The sequence below is a fragment of the Hylobates moloch genome, unplaced genomic scaffold (assembly GCF_009828535.3).
Source record: "Hylobates moloch isolate HMO894 unplaced genomic scaffold, HMol_V3 SCAFFOLD_3, whole genome shotgun sequence".
Taxonomy (NCBI): Eukaryota; Metazoa; Chordata; class Mammalia; order Primates; family Hylobatidae; genus Hylobates; species Hylobates moloch.
In genome coordinates this window covers 158,372,469-158,392,421 of record NW_026652278.1, presented here as the reverse complement: position 1 = coordinate 158,392,421, position 19,953 = coordinate 158,372,469, and the positions used below count along the sequence as shown (strand labels likewise).

Genomic DNA, 19,953 nt, shown 5'->3' with positions numbered 1-19,953 from the left:
GCGGTGGCTCACGCTTGTAATCCCAGCACTTTGGGAGGCCGAGGCGGGCGGATCACGAGGTCAGGAGATCGAGACCACGGTGAAACCCCGTCTCTACTAAAAATACAAAAAATTAGCCGGGCGGGTGGCAGGCGCCTGTAGTCCCAGCTACTAGGAGAGGCTGAGGCAGGAGAATGGCGTGAACCCGGGAGGCGGAGCTTGCACTGAGCCGAGATCGCGCTACTGCACTCCAGCCTGGGTGACAGAGCGAGACTCTGTCTCAAAAAAAAAAAAAGATATTTTACTGAAGAGCTGAAAAATGACTAGTGTGGGGTTAGCAGATCGAATAATTTGAAGTAGACCATGCAGTATTCCTACCACTACAATGTAATCATCCTATTTGTGACAGAGAAAGGGAAAAAGTGTAATAATAGGGTGATGTACCTATAATTTGAATAATTTTGAGCTATTGAAATGTCTTGTAATTTTCAGAACTGTTGTCCATTGTTTGAGGATGCTACCTACTAAACTGAAAACGTTCATTCCATATCTACTACATATACACCAGCAACAGTATAAATGCAAGCCTAACTTTGCAATATTTATAATACTTTAGTGATGGAATTTTTTAACATGCAGTATGTAAATGTGCAGATTTTATGCGTGTTGACAAAATTTTTCAGCTTGCAAAATGGGACTGCAATATTGCATTTTTCACTTAAGCAATTTTTTGCATCTACATTGTTGCTTTCTAAAATGAATGTGAATGCCATCTTTTATGACTGCAACTTGCCTTTTCCATTACAGAAATTTTTGTTTGATGTAATCGATAAACTTTGGTATGATTTAAAAAAAAAAAAAAGGCCTCCAAAAAGGAAAAAAAATAGGTGTAAATTGTCTGTAGACCTGAAATTCCACTTGCCTGATAATATAAATTATGGGCAGCTAAATTTTTAATGTCTTTTGCTTACACAGGGATTCTCCTGATGAATTTCCTGTATATGTTGGTATAAATGAAGCAAAGAAAAATTGTATAATTGTTCCAAATGGAGATAATGTATTTGCTGCAGTCAAGTAAGAATATTTTATTTCAGTTTCTCTTATATTTGTTTACAATGTTTATACTATATTAGTCCATTACAAAGGGGGTTTGAGGGGCTGGGCACAGTGGGTCACATCTGTAATTCCAGCACTTTGGGAGGCCGAGGTGGGCAGATCGCTTAGGTCAGGGGTTCAAGACCAGCCTGGACAACATGGGGAAACCCCATCTCTACTAAAAATACAAAAATTATCTGGGGGCATGGTGGCACACACCTGTAATCCCAGCTACTCAAGAGGCTGAGTCAGGAGAATCACTTGAACGTGGGAGGCGGAGGTTGCAGTGAGCCGAGATTGCGCCACTGCATTCCAGCCTGAGTGACAGAGTGAGACTCTGTCTCCAAAAAAAAACAAAGCGGATTTGAGACAAGCCCATAATTGTAGATTTCTAGAGATAATTTCCATGACTTTTGCAGGTAGTCTTATCTATACTGTTATTTTGTCACTCTTCACCAAAAAATACACCTCTTATGTAACTATTTTACTTAATAAAAATAATACTTGACCTCAGGTGTTTCATGGCAACATCAACAGTTTTGTTAGACATCTGATTTTAAACACTTGTTAAGAGTTCATTTCTTATGTATAGTTGAAACAGACTTTAAAAAGAGGTGGTCATAAAATCCTTGGAAGGGTTGAGGGAGCAGGCTGAGCTTCCAGGAATGACAGTTGTGTAGCTCACAGTGGATTTTGTCTCTGCCACCATCAGGAAGCTGGGAAGTTGAGAACTCCTGCCACAATGAGTGGCTCTAGGACCACATTATCTTTGGTATAATCTGGGCCAGGTAGATGGATGCCCTACCCTTTGCCTCTCAGCCCCGATGAAGCTAAGAACCAGGTGCTGGGATCTCAGCTTCAGCTGCTGCAGAACATCAGATGCCTCTACAGCTGTGCTCACTGGTGGAGATCGTGGAAGCACAGCCTCCACCTGGTATCTCTTCTGCCTCTGAGATTTCAAAGTATTGCAGCTGCTTGGAAGAAGATAGGTCCCATGTGGAGCCTGAGCTAAAGAGTAGTATTGGAAATGCAGCGAACTTTCATGGGGAAGGGGTTGGAATAGAGCTGAGTGAGCCAGTCTGTGCTATATCAGTCACAGACATGACTTGAAGCCATTTTATTTGTCAGCAGCTGTGTAGTTTGCATTGTAATGAAGAAAGCAAACTTTATCACTTCAAATACAAGTACATTATCTTTTCTTTGACCTCTTTTAGTACTGTCTCTTTAAAGGGCTGTTGTTCCCTGTGATTTGATATACAAATTTGCAGTAAAGCGAATTCAAACTAAATCAACCTATTACAACCACTAGACTATGCTACGTACATACTGGTGTATCTACAAGGCAGCTACATTGTAGATGTCCAAAAATGTTCTTTCTTTTCTGATACCTCTCAGTTTCCTATAAAACGTTACTTGGTATTTGTAATTTATAACTTCTTTTAAACTCTTTGGATTTATCGTTCAATTTAAATTGGTGCCATCTTTATTAGAAACTCTTGTTTTCTTGCTTATTGTCTGTCTCTTGCACTAGCATGTAAGTTCCACGAGGCAGAGGGTTTGTTTTGTGCACAGTATCTTCCCCGTACTAGATGCTCCATAAATATTAATTCTATAAATACCTTGGCATGTAAAAACACCTAATTTTTTCAGGCTGGGCAACACAGTGAGACTGTCTCTTTTTAAAAAAACAAGCCTAACTTTTCATTTGTATTATTAGTTGTGTTTGAATCCTTTTTTTTAAAAAAAAAGATAACATAATAGTGGTCATGTAACATAACCCAAGACTCTTCTGGTATCTTTTTTGTTGTTGTTGTTAAGCTAATTGGAGAACACAGACAGTGAAAAAGCAAAAAGAATACATGGGTGATATTTATAATTTAGGTGAAGATCAGCAAGTGAGTATTTGAGGAACTACCTCCAATAATTTATCTCAAACAGGGGTAAAAAATTACTTGAGATATAACTATTTTAGTACTTTTAAAGTATTATAACGGTTTTAGTTTTTTGGGTACTACCTCCTTAAATCAGCTAATCAGAACACTGAATTTCTTTATATATTTTAAAATTTATTTTTATGGCAGACTGAGTAAGGTCTTTCAAGGCATACCTTTGATCAACACATTTTTATTGTCTTTAGTTATTATTAAATCTTGTGTTTGCAATATTTAGTAGTAACTAAAGAAATACAAATTAAGCCAGCAAAGATTTTTTTTAAAGGTTAAAGAATGGTAATAACCAATGATGGTTAGGGTATAAAAACCCTTACTGATGTGTTAATTGGTAAAACTTTTGTAGAAATCAGTTTGAAAAATGTTTAAACAACCATATTCTAAGATTTCTTGATAGGTGACATTGCCAGGTACTGTGTGAAGTACACATTTATACCCTTAAGTTAGCAATTTCACTTCTAGCTGTTTATTAAAGGGATTTTGGACAGGTACAGAAATATGTATATTTATTACAGATTGTTTATGAAATGAAAAATTGGCAACATATCCAGCAATAGGGAAGATTAGGTAAATATAAACTATCCATATACTATAATACTTTGGTATTGATTTGTTGAATTTGTTATGAAGTGGGCAAATAACAATAGTGTAGAATGATTCCATTTCATACTGTCTAATGCATATGGAAGTAAACATAATTCTTAAATAACTTTGAACAACAAAGTTAGGAATGTTTTTTTTTTCCTTCTGCCTTTTTTTCCTAAAATAACTGGGGTAAATAGTTTTGACCTTGGGTCAGGGACCCTTAGGGTCAGAACTATTTGTGATAATAAAATGTTATTTTTGCACCAATGGCACAAATAGTGGATAATACTGTTGTCACCTTGGCAGGAATCAAGATAGTGCCACCAGAGTAGCAGCAGTCATTGCATTATTCACAGCAGTAACATGCAAATGTATTTTAAAATGTTTGTGATGGAGCCCGGCATGGTGGCTACTCCGGATGTTGAGGTGGGAGCATTGCTTGAGCCCAGGAGTTCAAGTTCATCCTAAACGACATAGCAAGACCCTGTGCCTGAAAAAAGTCAGTGATGGAGTATACATGTATTAGATGTCTACCACTGAGTGCATCTCTTTAACATTCTGTGATGAAATAGGAAATACATAGAAAGTGTTTCTCATACTGAAGTACTGTGATTTGTCTCAGGGGAAAAAAAAGCCCTTGTATGATTGAGTTTTGAGATGAACTTTTCCCCACTTTTAGAAAGAGTGACTCATTGACAAACTGGTTATTTTGGTCTAGATACTGGCAGAAAGTCTCTCAAACCAAAGAAAACAACTGACTGACTGTATTTTTTGCCAGTGATAAAATTCAAGGTTTCAATAAAAATTAGATTGAGAAACTTGTAATACCACTGTGAGCACAATAGCTTTTTTTTCATAATGTTATGTAATGGAGTGAATTTGATATATAAGTTTCAACACTTACATCTGTGTAACGTAGTGAACCACTATTTCCAAAGGGCCATTGCATGATGCCATATAACATGCATGGGTACAAATTTCATTTGCGTTAAAGACATTCTAATGGATTTAAAGTCACAGCACAAAATGTTCGTGTTCATGGTTATGGCTTCAGTTGCACATTGCACCTTATCTTTAAGCATCACACAGTAAAGTGCTAGAGTAGGTTTCGGCAGAGACAAAAACTTAAAGATAGTCATAATAATGTGATATGTATGGCAAGGCAGCTACCAAGTGCCTTCAATGGTGGCAGAGGTAAAAGAGGATATTTTATGTGGGCTTTGATGGGTGCCTAAGAACTTACTAGAAAGAATGGGAAGAAGGATGTTTTAGGTAAGGGAGCAGTATGTGTGTGAAAGTGTGAAACTACGTGGCACAGGGTACTTGAATGGCTGTATTGCCATGCCAGAGTGTTGAGGAAGATTGTAAAGATCGATTGACACAGGACTGACATGATCAAATCTGCGTTTTATGGTTGATAGAAACATATCCTCTAGACATACAGCTGGTAATAATTGAAGGTAAGATTTAGTGTAACTGTGCTGTAATCAGAAGTTAGATTTTGATGGCTTGGGTTTCTGTGGCATTTTAATCTACCAGTGCTACTGGTAACTCTACTGGTTTAATCTATAAGCTCTCTCAACATGGGTAAGTTGATTATCCTCTGTGCCTTTTTTTTTCCTGATAAGTACAATGAAGCTAAGACTAGCACCCACTATAAATGTTCTAAGCCCTTTGATAACAGTGTTGTAGGGAATACTACAAACTCAGATGTTGGCAGTGAATAGAAGTCAGTTTCTTCCTAGGAGTTGTTACTCCCTCAACTTTCTTCCTGGGAGTCTGGCATACCCTCCCGCTCTTCATTTTACTGCTGACCTTTTACATTAATGGCAAAAATCTTAATCTGTTTATGATAAAGTATAAAATTATTTCCATAAGTGGCATTAACATGCTGTATTTCACATACTTTTGAAAACTACTTTGGATTATGCTTTTGTATACGCTTACAAAGTACTTTGCTTTCCTTTTACATTTTCTAAATTTTTCTTAATACAAACTTCAACATTAAAAAAAAAATCTATTGACCTTAAGTGTTATAAGTGTCCTCTGTCTCTTTAAAAATGGGAAAAAAAGGGCCGGGCGTGGTGGCTCAAGCCTGTAATCCCAGCACTTTGGGAGGCCGAGGCGGGCAGATCACAAGGTCAGGAGATTGAGACCATCCTGGCTAACACGGTGAAACCCCGTCTCTACTAAAAATACAAAAAAATTAGCTGGGCGTGGTGGCAGGCACCTGTAGTCTCAGCTACTCAGGAGGCTGAGGCAGGAGAATGGTGTGAACCCAGGAGGCAGAGGTTGCAGTGAGCCGAGATTGGGCCACTGCCCTCCAGCCTGGGCGACAGGGCAAGACTCCGTCTCAAAAAAAAAAAAAAAAAAAAAGGCCAGGCACAGTGGCTCACGCCTGTAATCCCAGCACTTTGGGAGGCCAAGGCAGATGGATCACCTGAGATCAGGAGTTCGAGACCAGCCTGGCCTACATGGTGAAACCCTGTCTCCACTAAAAATACAAAAATCAGCCAGGCGTGGTGGCATGCACCTGTAATCCCAGCTTACTCAGGAGGCTGAGGCAATAGAATCATTTGAACCCAGGAGGCGGAGGTTGCAGTGAGCTGAGACCTTGCCACTGCACTCCAGCCTGGGCAACAAGAATGAAATGCCATCTCAAAAAAAAAAAAAATTTTTTTTTTGAGACAGTCTTAGGCTGAAGTGCAGTGGCACCATCTTGGCTGACTGGTTGGCTGCAACCTCCGCCTCCCAGGTTCAAGTGGTTCTCGTGCCCCAGCCTCCCGGGTAGCTGTGAATACAGGTGTGTGCCACCATGCCCGGCTAATTTTTGTATTTTTAGTGGGGACAGGGTTTCACTATGTTGGCCAGGTTGGTCTCCAAGTCCTGACCTTGAGTGATCTGCCCACCTCGGCCTCCCAAAGTGCTGGGGTTACAGGCATGAGCCACCATGCCCAGTCCCTGAAAAAATTATTGTTTTTTTTTTTTTTGAGACGGAGTCTTGCTCTGTGGCCAAGGCTGGAGTGCAGTGGCATGATCTCGGCTCACTGCAAGCTCCGCCTCCCGGGTTCATGCGATTCTCCTGCCTCAGCCTCCCAAGTAGCTGGGACTATAGGCGCCCGCCACCATGCCTGGCTAATTTTTTGTATTTCTAGTAGAGATGGGGTTTCACCGTGTTAGCCAGGATGGTTTCGATCTCCTGACCTCGTGATCCACCCACCTCGGCCTCTCAAAGTGCTGGGATTACAGGCATGAGCCACTGCGCCCAGCCTGAAAAATTTTTTTGATGTCTACTTTTTTTCGATGTCTACTTTTTTTTCTATTAGGTCAGACTTCTCCAAAGTAGTATGCCATATCTTAGTATCAAGTGATACAGTTTAAACTTTGAGTAATCTCAGCTTTGTAAATATCCCTTATACCTTTATTGTAGACATTAGAATACTAATATAAATTTGAATCGTATTTGCTCTTTCTGTGACTGGTAGTTTTTTATGAATATTGCTTTACTCTTATTTGAAGAAAACTATTAGGGATTTTGAGAGAAGTGTTGGTGATTATTCTGTGGACTTATTCTTGCATGGAATTTGACAATTTTACCTTGGTTCAACTTCCAAAGGTCTTTGTACTTAGTACAGTGGCCTGCCACATAATGAGGACTTTTACTTCTTTTTCAGATTATTTTTGACGAAAAAACTTAAAGAAGTAACGGATAAAAAGAAAATCAATCTCTTGAAAAGCATAGATGAAAAACTCACAGAAGCAGCCAGAGAATTGGGGTACTCGCTTGAACAGAGAACCATGAAGATGAAACAGAGAGATAAGAAAGTATGATTTCAAACTGTTGGTCTCTGTTTTGCTATAGCATATTTTTTTCCCCCTCTTGATTCCTTCCCATCTCTACTTTACCCTTCTCTTCCCTAGTCCTATCTTAAGAGCTGGATGCTGTCCCTCAGGGGTGCTAGGAGGATGGCACTGAAAGAGGATGGCACTGAAACGGGTCAGATGGCTCCTTTGGGTTGGTACACTGATTGAATTGCACAACTGGTGATATCACTGCCGTGGTTGAATAACTCATGCCAGTACTTACCACTCTTTTAATCTTGTTTATCAGTTAATCACTTCATAAAGTTAAGTGAAAGCTGCTTTGTACATACATACATTTTCTCCAGTAAACGTGTATATAAGCGGTGCTTCTTTCTTTTTCCTTATTAATCCTATCATTTCCTTTTGCATCTCTCCTAATGTCTGCAGTGTGAGGGGAGTATTTTGTAAAGGAGCAAATACTTCTTAGTGTTGGATTCTTTTGGTTTTTCAGCTATAGATTTCAGAGTAAGTTAATGACAAACTGGAAGATTTCTGGTTTGGAGTAAATGAGAATTCTATAGGAGTTTGTTCTTGTGGCCTCTGGGGAAAAAAAAAACATTTGTCACTGGAATGAGGGTTCCCCAGTCTCCTCCAGCCTCTCACTGTTTGTCTGCCCTTGCTGGTTCATCTGAACGTTCTAAGCTAAATGGAGAACTTGTTATTCCTTAATAAACTAGCACTGGTAATGAAGTACCTTAGTGTACTTAGACATTAAATCCTACTTCAGTTCCTTCTCTGAGCGTGATTCAGCTGCAAGGGTGATATTCTGATAAGCTCTAGGCACTCTTTAGTCCTATAGACTGGAAGGTTTCTTAAAACATACATTTTAATGAAACCCATTACAATACGGCATTTTAAAAATTAAGATTTTATATTGCCATTTACGTTTCTGGTTATCACAGGAAGCTTCTCCCACTTTGTGACTAGGAGGAAGGGTAGCATTTGTAACCTAGTTAATGTATTCCTAATTTGTTTTGACTAAAGTCTGAGCATCCGTACACCTAATAGCTGTTAGCAAATTATTTAATCAGTCTTCTTTTTTAATTTTTCTACCACAAGCTGTAATTTATTTCAGACATTTTCTTAATTCTTCCCATAAATATGATTGAGTTTTAAATTTCATAAATATTTTTGTCCTAGACCCCTCCCCCATGAAGTTTCATTTTAGTGTTTGTTTTTTATACAGAAACAGCTGGTAAAAACAAAGACAAAAAAGAACTTACAAGACAATCATGTTTTTAATCCTCCCCTGTTGATGATTATACTTTCAAACCCTTTTCTGTTATATGTAAGGTTGTTCTTTTATTGTTTTTGTGAGATCTTCATTTAATTCATATTTTTCTACCGAAAAATTCAATTCCGCTAGTATATGTGAGTTAGTGGCTTTGTCCTTGTGTGTGAGCATGAGAATATATCCACTCTAGTATGATAGAGCACTGTGCAGCACACTGGAAATCAGTGTGTTTATACTGACAGTAACTTAGCGTACCTTGGAATGCAGAGTCTTTATGAGTTATATCATTTGACCCCCTACAACAAATCTGCAAAGTTGGAATTATCCTATTTTATAGATGAGTAAATTGAGGGTTATAGAGGTTTTGTGTCTTGTCCAAAATTTTAAATGACACATGTAAAACCCAGCTTCATATTTTTCATATTTAGCATTCTCTCCACCCCATCTTCTTACTAATTGGCTCTCTGTCACTTCACCTTTTCCATACGTAGATTTCTTCATAAGGAACATTGGTTAAATGATGCTTAAAATGATGGTGTGGCACTCCATCCACCTGTGATCTGATGCTTCAGGATGTCACCCACCCCTATACAGTTTTCCTAAATTTGTAATCTTATTCTTCTTAATTTCCTAATAAAATTACGATTCTGATGACTTCTTAATTGATTCCTCTTTATGGACAGTTAGTACAGGTAATCATCTGTGAAAAATCTGAACATCTACCATCATTCTTACTGTATGTTGTTCAGCCTGAGTTGGCAGCTGTAGCACTGCTGTCTTTTTCTTTCATTATTGCTGCTTTATGTCCTGCTTTTTACACTTATGAATATGGTATGTTTATCACCTCATATTGCCAATTTAAGATCTACCTCATAATTTTGAGTGGCTGCAGAATACTGTGCTTATGTTCAAAATTTGGGTTGCTTAAGATTTTTCACAAATACAATCCTGCCATAGATATCCTTTTATACCTTTATTCTCATACTTATCTGGTTATTTTTTTAGAAGAAATTCCTAGACATAGTATTGCCAGGTCCAAAGTAGTTTGTGTGTGTGTATGTGTGTTTGTAGTTTTTCTTTGCTTGTTTCTAATTTTGTGGGGTTTTCTTTAGTCTTCTTAGTTTTTTCCATGCTGATATAAAATTCTGCAGTTTTAATTAGCATTTCTTTTAATTATAAAGGACGTCATATACTTACACTTATCTGTTGATCATTGTATGTTTTTTTTTTTAACTGCCTGAACTCCGCCCATTTCTCTATCAGGGTTAGAATTAGTCTTTTTCTTACATGTGTTGTAATTTGGATGTTAGTCTTTTCCTTTGTTAGACTTCCTTATAGTTTAAAGACATTAATTTTTATTTACTGTTAAATTTTGCAGATATATTTTATCAGTTAATTTGTCTTGTGTACTTGATTTCACTGGATAGACTTTTTATTTTTATGTAGTCTTCTCTATCAAAAAATTATTTTTTAAAATTTACCTTCTACTAGTTTTATGGCTTTATTTTTTATTTATTTATTTTATTATACTTTAAGTTCTAGGGTACATGTGCCCAACGTGCAGGTTTGTTACATACGTATGCATGTGCCGTGTTGATGTGCTGCACCCATTAACTCATCATTTACATTAGGTATATCTCCTAATGCTATCCCTCCCCGCTCCCCCCACCCCACGACAGGCCTCGGTGTGTGAGTTGCCCGCTCTGTGTCCAAGTGCTCTCATTGTTCAATTCCCATCTATGAGTGAGAACATGCGGTGTTTGGTTTTTTGTCCTTGCGATAGTTTACTGAGAATGATGGTTTCCAGGTTCATCCCTGTCCCTAGAGAGGACGTGAACTAATCCTTTTTTATGGCTGCATAGTATTGCATGGTGTATATGTGTATGGCTTTATTTTTACATTTAATTCTGAAATCCAGCTGCAGATTATCTTGATAGAAAGATTAAGATAGAAGACAATGACTTCATTTTTTTCCCAAGTGGTAAGCAGTTGTCTGATAACTTCCTTTGAATAATCTGCCCTTTCTGGCAGCTTAATAAAGGATAATGAAAGAAGCAAGAGACTGGGAGAATAGGGAGATTAGAGAGAAAAAAATGTTTAAGATATAGAGACTTAGGTGAGAGGCCTTTAAAATTGGAGTTTGGTTTTTGGGTTGTGTCCTTCCTCTGCCTTGGAAACTTTTCACTGAATTGCATAAAGAAGTGGAATATTTGTACAGATGTTTTGCTAAGGAAAGGACCTAAAAATAATGCCACTAACATGAGCTAAAGGAAGCATGGAAACTGGAAGGGTTGTGGTGGTAGTTGTAGTTGGGCCTGTTTTTGTCTTTGAAGACTACCACTTAATAAAAGCTCACTGGTTATATGATTTGCCTCCATAAAGGATACCACAAACCTAGAAACTGCCCCACTTTTGGGAAGTTTGCAAACAAGCCTAAATATTCCAGTTAAAAATAGGGGGGTCTGAATTTGGCAGGATGGATGAGAGGAGTTCTGTCCTACCATATCTTCTTTTTTTTTTTTAAGAGATGGAGTCTCGCTCTTTCACCCAGGCCGGACTGCAGTGGCGCTATCTCGGCTCACTGCAAGCTCCGCCTCCTGTGTTCATGCCATTCTCCTGCCTCAGCCTCCCAAGTAGCTGGGATTACAGGCGCCCGCCACCACGCCCGGCTAATTTTTTGTATTTTTAGTAGAGACGGGGTTTCACTGTGTTAGCCAAGATGGTCTCGATCTCCTGACCTCGTGATCCGCCCGCCTCAGCCTCCCAAGTGCTGGGATTACAGGCGTGAGCCACTGCGCCTGGCCGTGTCCTACCGTATCTTCTTGCTGACAAGACCTGTTTCTTACTTTTTTTCTTTTAGACCCAGGTTCCTCTATGCTTTCTACGAAGAAGGTACTTTGACCTTAGAGGAAACTGATATTTTGGCTTGCCTTTTAGGATGTATTGGGTTCTTCCTTAACAAATCAGGATGCAGACTTCCAAGTGACTGGCACAATTAAGAAAAGCCAATTATTTCATTGTTCTGTGATTACTTCAAGTGTTTAACTTTTAGCTAATTTTAAAGAAAAAAAATAGTGTTAAATTTTTACCCTGGAGTCCAAATTTACTGAAATAAAATGTCATTGAATGTTACATTTTGGCAGAAATGTTGAGGGTTTATGTATTTGGGGTTTTTTTTTTTTTGATGTCTGCTTACCATGATTACATTTTATTATTTTCTTTAACGTAGGTTGTGACAAAGACCTTTCATGGTGCAGGCTTGGTTGTTCCAGTAGATAAAAATGATGTTGGGTACCGAGAGCTCCCTGAAACAGATGGTAATGTATTTCATATGTAAACATGTGCATATATGTTAATGCATGTGAATAAAGGTTTTGCTTATATTGGGAAGTAGGTATGTCCATATACCTTTTCTGACACAGTCGCTAGACCTTAGTAATAAAGAGTAAGCTTAGGTTTTAGAGTCAGCCATTCCTGAATTAAAACTGAGTTCGTAGCTGTGTGGCCTTGAACAAATTATTTAACCCTGTGAAATCTTGTCTTTTTCATCTGTAAAATGAAGTTAATCATATGCACTTCATAAAGGAATTTGGGGTGTAAACAAGTATTAAAATACTTAGCAAAATGCTTGCCTCAGTGCTCAAAATTCAGTAGGTTTTTTGTTTTTTTTGAGACGGAGTGTTGCTCTGTAGCCCAGGCTGGAGTGCAGTGGCACAATCTCGGCTCACTGCAGCCTCCAGCTACCAGGTTCAAGCGATTCTCCTGCCTCAGCCTCCCAAGTAGCTGGCATTACAGGCATCCACCACCATGCCTGGCTAATTTTTGTATTTTTAGTAGAGACGGGTTTCAGAATTTTAACCTATTGCCTACTTCTTGGGAACTATTTCCAAACTTTTGACATTACAGTCAACTTGCAAAATAGTCATGATTGAAATTGTGTGTGTTTTTATGGTTCTTTGTGAACATTTTTTCATCTGCATATAAAATGATTTAGCTTTCAGAAGCCCAAGATACTGAACTACATCATCTGTAAGTATAAAAACACTTTGAAAATGGACCACTGCACATAATCTATTTATTACTATGTTAAACATCGAGAATTAAAATTGCTTCTCAACTCTTTTCCCTTTGTCTCCATTCCCTTATCGTGAATAGCCCTGCTGGTATTCCTTTATTGATCATCCTCTTCTGCGGGGATAAAACTTAAAGGGAAATCAAACTTAGCATCTTCTCAAGGAACCACATATTCCTGCCCAACGCACGTATTTGGCCGTCTATTTTTCAGAACAGAACTAACTAGCCTTGGTAGTTACCAGTCTCTGGGGTTGTGACCTGCACATCTGCATTTAAACCAGTTCTCTAAAGCAGTTCTTCTCAAATTTTACTGTGCAGAGTCTCCAGCCAGTAGACAGAGATGTCTTAGGTGGCAGCTATTCATATGGATCTGTTTTTGCTGTACCCCTGCCACTTAGAGGACTGCCATAGGGAAGATGAATGTGGCTGAGCTGTCCAGTGTGATGGCCACTGAGTGCTTCAAATGTGGCTACTGCAACAAAATTTGTAACTCGCATTTATTTATTTTTTACTTTTTTTTTTTTTAACAGGGTCTCACTCTGTCACCCAGGATGGAGCACAGTGGTGCAATTATCCTGTCTCAGTCTCCCAAGTAGCTGGGACTACAGATGTGCACCACCATGCCTGGCTAATTGGTGGGTTTTTTTTTTTTTGTCCTGTAGAGACAGGGTCTCACTCTATTGCCCATGCTGGTCTCGAACTCCTGGGCTCACGTGACTGACCCACCTCGGCTTCCAAAAGTGTTGGGATTATGGGCATGAGCCACTGAACCTGGCCTGTAATTTTGTATAATTTTAATTAGTTTAAGTTTGTAAATTAAAACAGGATTAAGTGTTTCTTACATTGATTATATGTTGACATAAGACTATTTTGGAAATATGGGTTAAATAAAATATCTTAATTTCACCTGTTTTTTTTTTTTTTTTTTTTAAGCTCCTTCTCCTGTCCCATCTGTTTGTTTTTTCATGTGGATACTGGAAAAAATATAACCCACACTGTATTTCTCTTAGGCTGATCTGTTCTATATCTCCTCTTTGAAGCCAGAGGCAATTAGTCTCTGATGGGACCATCGTGGGCCCTAGCTACTGGTCAGTCTTCTGCTTCTACACTAAGTCATCTTCTCTTCGTGTGTCTGCTCACAGAGAGAGCTTTAAAAAAGCACGATTACTATCTCATTTGGGAAAGGTTGAGCACATTTGTTGTAGAGATGGGCAGTCTCTAAAGCTTTTGGGGTGATGGATGTTAAATTGTAGTGCCCTGGAGCAAAGCCTGTTACCCTGCGGTAGTTGTGGTTCTGGGGTTATATATCCAAGTCTAATATTCTAGGCATTAGATCCTTCTGTATTTAATTAGTTTTGAAGTGGTAGCAAAACGTAAGAGTGAAAGACCTAATCTTCTTGCTCTTGCCAGTGTCGTTTGCCAGGAGGTATAATTGACTGGCAGTTTGTTAATGTGACAGTGATTAGCAAATCACAACTAAGTTTGTTCTTAACCCTTTGAAGCTTCTTACAACAACGCTCAACTTAGCAAATAAGATACATTGTATTGAGCAATTCTTAAATGTCAGTGTCTTGATTCACTATACAAGTGATGTATTTAATTCTCACCCAACTCTTTAAAGTAGGTCTTATTCCCATGTTCACAAAGGAAATAGACCCAGGGTGCTCAGCATTAGTCAGTAAGGGCTCTGGTTTTCTTTCTTTCTTTCTTTCTTCTTTTGGTTTTTTTTTTTTTTTTTTTTTTGAGATGAATTTTGCTCTTGTCACCCAGGCCAGAGTGCAATGGCAGGGTCTCAGCTCACTGTAACCTCCTCCTCCCAGGTTCAAGTGATTCTCCTGCCTCAGCCTCCTGAGTAGCTGGGATTACAGGCACCCACCACCATGTCCAGCTAATTTTTGTATTTTTAGTGGAGATGGGGTTTCAACCATGTTGATCAGGCTGGTCTCGAACTCCTGACCTCAAGTTATCTACCTGCCTTGGCTTCCCAAAGCACTGGGATTACAGGCATGAGCCACCATACCCAGCTGAGGGTACTGGTTTTCATACTTGGTTTTCTGACTGTAGAGTGCATACTACTGTCTGAAGTAAGAAGAGTTGCCTGCCCAGTTGCCTGATTTTTACCTTGACAGAACTATTGTAGCTTAATTTAAGTACTCTAGTTGATAGTAGTGGCAGGGATATAGTAAGAATTCAGCAGTGAAACTCCTAACTCATTGAGTATTTTGAGTAGAAACATTTAAGTCTTCATTTTTGAATAGCTAATTTAAGGCTTCACTGATGTTCTTTAAGTTTGGGTTTCAGTTAAATGAAATTTCTGTAGAATGTTTTATTGCTGGAAGAACATTTTTCCTTGTACTGATGGTGAGCTGAATATTTTCATCTCTGTTCTTCAGTGTTTTTCTAGCTTAGTAATTCGCATAAGTTGCTTATTCTTTTTAGTCCATATGTGACTTGCCAGGTGTAAAAATAGAAAATATGATACTGGAAAGTGATAAACTTTAAATTCTTCACCTCCATACCCACCCTGATTTGTAGTGGCTCACTGGAGCATAGCGAGAGAGATTCTAAGGGTCCCAGTCAATCAGTTACACCCACGAGTACAGGGAGGAACCACTTATTTTCCATCCTTAAGGAGCTTTTTGGAGAAAGCCTCATCTCTTGTCTTGAAATGATCGGCACTGATTTTTCTGAAGAAAGGAAGGTCATGAAGCTTATGTAAAGTTTAATTTGTAAAAGGTTTCAAACCAACAAATACGTCACCACTGTTTATAGATAGTTAGAAACGTAGGTGGTGCAGTTTGCCATTCATTCGGTGCAATACTGGTCCACCAAAAGTGGGAAAGGGAACAAAACATTTTGTGACTGGGGTAACAGCATGTATTCTGTACTGTCACCAAGACTGAACCAAATGATACTCATAGACTGGGGTTAAAAGCACTAGTATATAGTATATTTTTAATACCATCCTTGGTAATTTTTTTTTTTTTTTTTGAGACAGAGTCTTACTCTGTTGCCCAGGCTGGAGTGCTGGAGTGCAGTGGCATGATCACGGCTGACTGCAGCCTGCACCTCCTGCACTTGGGTGATCCTCCCACCTCAGCCTCCCAAGTAGCTGGGACTACAGGTGTCCACCACCAAGTCCAGCTAATTTCTCTCGTTTTTTGTAGAGACAGGGTCTCACCACATTGCCCAGGCTGGTCTCAAATTCCTGGGTTCAAGCGATCCTCCTGCCTCAGCCTCCCAAATCCTTTCACTAGGATTACAGGCGTGAGCCACTGCGCTCAGCCCATCCTTAGTAATATCATACCTTATATTTTTCGTTAGTATCATCAGAACATTGTGCCTCATACATATAATTTAACATCACCTATCATTCTTAAGTATAATTGTTAATGTTTTAACCAGTCTTACTCTCCCCCAGTATAGCAGCCACCTGTTTGGAAATGTTTTTGTTGGTTTGTTTGAATAATATCCATTCTTTTCATTATTATTCTCAAAGAAGTACTGTTTGTTAAAAAGGACATACAGTTTGTCAAAAGGAAGTCTAAATAGATAGTGTTCATACTTCCATCTCATTTGCATCCTGAGATCTGATGTACATTAACATCCAGAAAGAATGAAAAAAATCTTGAAAGCCAAAATTGAAATGTTAATTTGTAAAAATATATTCTTTAGGTAAATATTAGACATTTCTCTCTATTCTGACCTCAGACGCACGCTTGCCATGCCTACTCTTCTCCCACTTTGGTGAAGGTTTTAGTTAAAGGTTTAATTCTGCAGTGATTTCTTGTCTCTTACATTGTTGTCTTTTTCTGGTTTTAATTCACCACAAGTCACAAGGCAGTAATTTTTTTTAACAAATATGGTAGGACAGGGCAAAAAGAACAAATTTTACCTACTTGGATTATTTTTTAATCCAGTTGTCTTAGTATTAGGACCTCGAAGGATACCCAGAATCTGATGCTCAAGTTCCTCATATAAGTTGGTGTAGTATTTGCATAACTTATGCACATCCTCCTGTATATTTCAAATCATTTCTAGATTACTTAGAATACCTAATATAATGTAGACACTATGTAAATAGTTGTTATACTGTATTTTTAAAATCCATATGTTTTATTTTTGAGTATCTCAATCCGCACTTGGTTTAATCCAAGGATGTAGAACCCTCAGATACAGAGGCAACTATATAGTGCCTGAACCAGGCTGGCAGACTTTCCATATAGGGCCAGATAGTAAATGTTTTACACTTTGTGGGATACATAATCTGTCACATTCTTGTTTGATTTTTCAACCATTTAAAAATGAAAAAAAATTTAGTTTGAGGGCAGTTAAACACGGGATGAGCCAGGTTTGGCCAAAGTTTGTGAACTCCTGGACTAGTCTGCTGAATCTTTAAAGCTTATGTAAACTCATGATCACCACCATGGAATAGACTTTAAAAAAAAATCATGACTGTAGCTGGGCGCGGTGGCTCATGAGCGCCTGTAATCCCAGCACTTTGGAAGGACGAGGCGGGCAGATCATGAGGTCAAGAGATCAAGACCATCTTGGCCAACATGGTGAAATCCCGTCTCTACTAAAAATACAAAAATTAGCTGGGCATGGTGGCCTGTGCCTGTAGTGCCAGCTACTTGGGAAGCTGGGACAGGAGAATTGCTTGAACCCGGGAGGCAGAGGTTGCAGTGAGCTGAGATCACGCCACTGCACTCCAGCCTGGCGACAGAGCGAGACTGTGTCTGAAAAAAAAAAAAAAACTGTAACTAAATCCTGTGAAATAGTCGCTAATAAATATTTGTTAACCTGTTTTTAAGCTTGAATCCTAAGTAGAAAAGTTACCAAATTGCCATTCTAAATTAGAGTGCTGAAGATTACTACCCAAGGTGGCACAAGTTGTACCAGTACAGAAAGTCTTAGGAGGAAAAACCCTCTTTATAATCTTCTTACCTTTGAAGACTGATTCATTTTCTAACTGTGTAGATAATCTTTTATATTATTGATTTCTTTCAGCTGACCTCAAGAGAATTTGCAAGACAATAGTTGAGGCTGCAAGTGATGAGGAGAGACTAAAAGCTTTTGCTCCCATTCAGGAAATGATGACTTTTGTGCAGTTTGCTAATGATGAATGTGATTATGGCATGGGGCTTGAATTGGGAATGGATCTCTTTTGCTATGGCTCACATGTGAGTAAAAAAAAAAAAATCTTCCACCTGCTACCCACTGCCACACCTCCCTACTCTCCCCCCGACATCCACCCGTGAATACATGCACATTGACACCCCCAAATTCAGCAGAGGTAAGATAGGGATTCAGCTTGTATTTCAAAATGAAGTTTTTGAAGTGATTTTTTTAAAGTAGATGTGCTAAAAATGTTTTAAATTCATCTTATATTCTGGCAAAGGTGAATATTTGCATTCGCTCAAAGGTGAAGATTATTTGCATTCAGGCTTACATTAAAGGGAATTTACTCATTAGACACATTATAGGGACATGCCTTCTTGCCGTGTGCGTACGTTTGGGGCTAGGTATGGGGGGGTGTGCACACACCTTAGGCTCCATTTCGTTTCCATTGTGTTGGGGGTATTTGTTATTGTGCTTAAATTCTTAGATGAAAAATACACTTTAAATTATTTAAGCTTTATAAGAGATGCTGTTTTACCGTTGACTAATTGCTCATTAAATAAGAAAATTTTACTTAATAGCTAAACCAGTGCTTACTCAACCATAGTTGCCTGCAGGTCAAAGAGGCAATAAGGTGTAGCGGGCATGACCTGTTTCTGGGGCCAAACTGGTTGTAAATCACGTCTTCCCAGTGTGTAAGATTGGGCTAGCTTCCCAACACCTTTGTATCTGTTTCTTTACCTGTAAGATATGTCTGCACATGTGCACGAGTGCGTACCCACACGCAGATCATTTAATTCTCATTTAACCTACTTTGTAACCAAGTCACAGAGAGGCAAAGCATCTTACCCAGGTTCACACAAGCAGTCTGGCTCCAGGATCAGTGCAGTAATTCCCAAACTAAAATGCATATAACTCAGCTGCAGACATTGTTAAAATGCACTCTATTGTAGGTCCAGGATGAGATCTGAGACTGCATATCTGTCATGCTCCCAGGTGACGGTCATGCTGCTGCTCTACAGACCACACTGGGAAAAGCAAGACTAAACCAGTAGCTCTCCAGCTTTGGCGTGCATCAGCATCAATGGGAAGGCTTGTGCAAATGCACACTGGCACTCTCCCCACCCTCCTAAGTTTGATTGGGTTCTAGGGTGGGTCTTGAGAATTTGCATTTCCAACAGGTTACCAAGTGAAGTTGATGCCCCTGTTCAGGGGTGTACATTTTGAGAACCCTGCTATAAACCATATTATACTACTTTTCGTTGCCCACCTCATAGATAGTTATCAGTAAAAAATAATCAAAATGTTTAACAGCCAGAATGACAGTCATTGACCAATCCAAATAGTACTTGACCTGCTAGAGAGGCCCTAGCCATAAATAAGTAGAGCCATAAGACATGAACCAGTGAATAGCAAACTGATTGTTGTGAGAATGAAATAACGTGTATGAGTTATAAAAAGGTTTAGCACAGTACTTACCACATGTTAAGGGCTAAATGTTTATTATGATCAGCAAAAAGGTGGTATATGTAGATAATAGCAGTAATCTAAAAATCTTTTGATAAGTCTAAGGCAGTGACTCTTAACAGGGATTGGGAGGCGGTACATGTTGGGGATGGGGGAAAGAAGGAATTTGAGGATAAAGGCAATACGATCTGAAAACTCACTTTCAGCATAGCTATTCTTAATAGAATTAATTAAGGAAAATAAAGCTTAAACTTTTGCCTGGGAATACACTGGAGAGAATAACAAGTATTTGTGAGCATTGTTTGGGGTGAGAAAAAGTTGGTAAAACCTAAGGGAATAAGGAAGCTCAGATTTAATTTGGTTTTCTTAATTTTCAAGATATGCCATTAGTCATCTAGAGCAACAAGACTGCCTCTTAGAATGCCAGGCGCCTGTCCTTAAATATGTTCACTAACCACCTGAGGGTGTAGCTAAAATGATTTTGGAAGTAGCCTTTGTTAAACAAGTGCTTTGTTGATATATTTTCTGCTACTTATTAGGATATCTGCTATATTCTCTGCTTAATGTTATATTTTTATTTTTCAG

General features: G+C 38.8%; 1 protein-coding gene across 4 annotated transcripts in view; it reads left to right on the top strand.

The window, feature by feature from the left end:
* The window catches only part of LOC116466013 (histone PARylation factor 1), a 30,465-nt gene that overhangs the window by 6,813 nt on the left and 3,699 nt on the right, over nt 1–19,953 (top strand). For 2 of the 4 annotated variants that reach the window (XM_032148907.2, XM_058436874.1), the window contains exons 4-7: nt 955–1,053; nt 7,283–7,433; nt 11,936–12,023; nt 17,791–17,963. In XM_032148907.2, coding sequence (XP_032004798.1) covers nt 955–1,053; nt 7,283–7,433; nt 11,936–12,023; nt 17,791–17,963 — 511 coding nt within the window. Of the gene's footprint in view, nt 1–954; nt 1,054–7,282; nt 7,434–11,935; nt 12,024–17,790; nt 17,964–18,854; nt 19,941–19,953 lie in introns of those variants that run through there. The other 2 variants (XM_032148909.2, XM_032148908.2) reach the window with 2 other exon arrangements.